The sequence below is a fragment of the Montipora capricornis genome, chromosome 4, assembly GCF_036669925.1.
Source record: "Montipora capricornis isolate CH-2021 chromosome 4, ASM3666992v2, whole genome shotgun sequence".
Classification (NCBI taxonomy): domain Eukaryota; kingdom Metazoa; phylum Cnidaria; class Anthozoa; order Scleractinia; family Acroporidae; genus Montipora; species Montipora capricornis.
In genome coordinates this window covers 29793865-29796364 of record NC_090886.1, presented here as the reverse complement: position 1 = coordinate 29796364, position 2500 = coordinate 29793865, and the positions used below count along the sequence as shown (strand labels likewise).

Here is a 2500-nt window from a genome sequence, read left to right as displayed (position 1 = left end):
CCAGCCATCCCTTTGGCCCACCTGGGCTGCATTTTTGTCAACAGTACATCAAGTATTGATCTGATCTCAGAAACAATGTCTGGCATGACTTGCTGCCATAAGCTTTTCATTCTTATTGCCCAGGCTAGAAGAAACCCCTAGAGATATTTGAAAAGAAAAAAATATATATCACTGAAAAATTTGCTTTGCTAAGATAGGCTATGACTATGGAGGGGCTTCAGTTTGTTTTCCCAACTTTTGTTGTTTCCCTTCCGAGGTAAAGCTAACTGGGCTGATATTACTCACTCCCTCTCTCTCTCTCTCTCTCTCTCTCTCTCTCTCTCTCTCTCTCTCTCTCTCTCTCTCTCTCTCTCTCTCTGTCTCTGTCTATGTATATACATGGCTTCGTTGAGTGTCTACAGGCCCTGTCTCCCACCAAGCTCTAGAATTATCATGATAATCATTGTCAGCAGAGGCCTGATTCAGCTGGATAGGTCAAATAGAGAACAAGGTACTTGCCAGTCAAAGCCTTAAGTGAACACTGCAGCTGACTGGAGGGGTTGTGTCAATAAAGCACCGTCCTCACCCCACTAGTTTTGCCTCCAGGCCTGATCCACCCACCCACTGTTAGACCAGTCCCTGGGCTATCCAGCTGTACCCACCTTGATGCTAGCCCCCCTACCTGGAGATGGCCAGGCGAAAACCTATTGGCCACGTTTTAACGTAATAAGAGATATAAACAAATAAAAGTGAAATTGCTTCACCTATACTTGGAGTGCTCGATGCAAAAATTTGCAGAGCAAAATATAACTATAAGCATACTTATATATATATTTATTCCTTACTGTATTCTCCGCGGCAATCTTTTTGATCCCAGCATCAAGAGCTTTCTCAGCTTCTATTGAGAAAGGGGCCTTTCTGTACTCAAAGACTAGCACACGTCCCTCAGCCCTTAAAAAATAGTTGACAAATGAATATAATTCTACTATTGGCAACAAAATGTATGTAGCCTTTGACAACTTAACATGTAAGGCTTGACTCAAAAGGGAGGCAGCCCAAAATCATTTAAGAGTTCACCTTATATGGTTGTTAAAATAGGCATTTTATTGAAGTTCGGAGCATAACTGCTAATTAATTTTTACGGTATTACGAAACAGATCTGAATGAAAACCAGAATGAATGAATGAATAATTAGGATACGATCATGCTTTTGCCTCCGGTTTTCATACAGATCTGTTTCGTAGAGGACGTTTAGTTTGTACTGCACTCATCAGTGTGTAACCAAGAGTGATTTTATTCGTTGGAGTTTACCGCTTTTGAGTCATACATGGCCGTTCGTGTTGCACGCTCCTATAAGAGCGTGCAAACGGCCATGTATGATTCACGCCTGGGCACCCATTGAGAAAAATCTTTAACAGGATCACTTCGAAAGTGAGCTGTTCGTGTATGCCAAATTTAGAAAGGAAAGTTAGCGCCCACAACAAATCCACCCTCGCAATTAATTCAAAACGAACGAAATGGCGAGTGCGTGCCGGCCTGCAACCAAGTACTTGATAAAACATCCTTGATCGAACAGCCTATAAAAATGAAACCTTAGTTGCTCAGGTTTTAATGCACCTGACGAGAGAGAACCACCAGGCCCATTCGAAACAGCTCTGTAGTGCAATGTTTTAATTTTTCCTTTCCTATACAATTAATTGTGTAAGCTCCACGATTGTAGAGCACTCTGCGACTCAAGGATAAGGATTGGGTCATGTTCCAATGAGTAATAACATTGAAGGAATACCTTTGAGTTACGCAACTGTTGGACGTGAGTAAAAGACTCCCACCGGGTGCACCAACTCCTGCATTTCTTGATCCCATAGTGAGACCACTTTGGACTTGCAGCATCAGTTCCGCAAGATTAGTAGAAATGATGGGATCGTCAACCATTACTAATAAATTTGTTTTGGACAGTGTGTCCCTGATGACTGGACTGTACGGAAACAAAATAATAAGAGCATATAAATAAGTCTACTGTATACAAACGCATTTCTTGGTCATCCAGAATAGGGCTGGGGGAATAATGCAACCTTTAGTGATTACAATGGAAGATCTGCGGATATCCTCCAAGGCTTGAGATGGGATACCCTCGAGCAGAGACGCTCAAAACAGCTCGCAATAAGTGTTTTTAAATCTCTGAATAACCTATACCCTGAGAGTTTAAATCAATCTCCGGGGTTCATTCTTACAACCTGCGTGGTGCCTCGGACAATGTTTTTGTACAAAGGCCCCGTACTGAAGCTGCTAAGCAGGCTTTTAGCTACGGGGGTGCAGTCTTGTGGAATGGCCTAGAAAATCTGCTTAAAGACGGAGTAAATGTCACGTCTTTCAAGTCTGCCCTGTCTTTGTTCTGAACAAGGGATTGCCTTGAGGGAGTTGAGATAGAATTTAATTTATTTTGTTTATGTGATGTACATTTTAAGGTTGACTAATCTTTGTGTGTAATTACTTATAGCTTTGATTTCCTTAAAATTTGGAT

At 41.8% G+C, this 2500-nt stretch overlaps 1 protein-coding gene across 1 annotated transcript in view; it reads right to left on the bottom strand.

The window, feature by feature from the left end:
- The window catches only part of LOC138046487 (uncharacterized), a 14287-nt gene that overhangs the window by 1618 nt on the left and 10169 nt on the right, over positions 1–2500 (bottom strand). The window contains exons 8-10 of the mRNA XM_068893116.1: positions 1766–1954; positions 825–930; positions 1–137 (exon numbers count right to left, since the gene is read on the bottom strand). The exon at positions 1–137 is cut by the window's left edge and continues 22 nt beyond it. Coding sequence (XP_068749217.1) covers positions 1–137; positions 825–930; positions 1766–1954 — 432 coding nt within the window. The remainder of the gene's footprint in view (positions 138–824; positions 931–1765; positions 1955–2500) is intronic.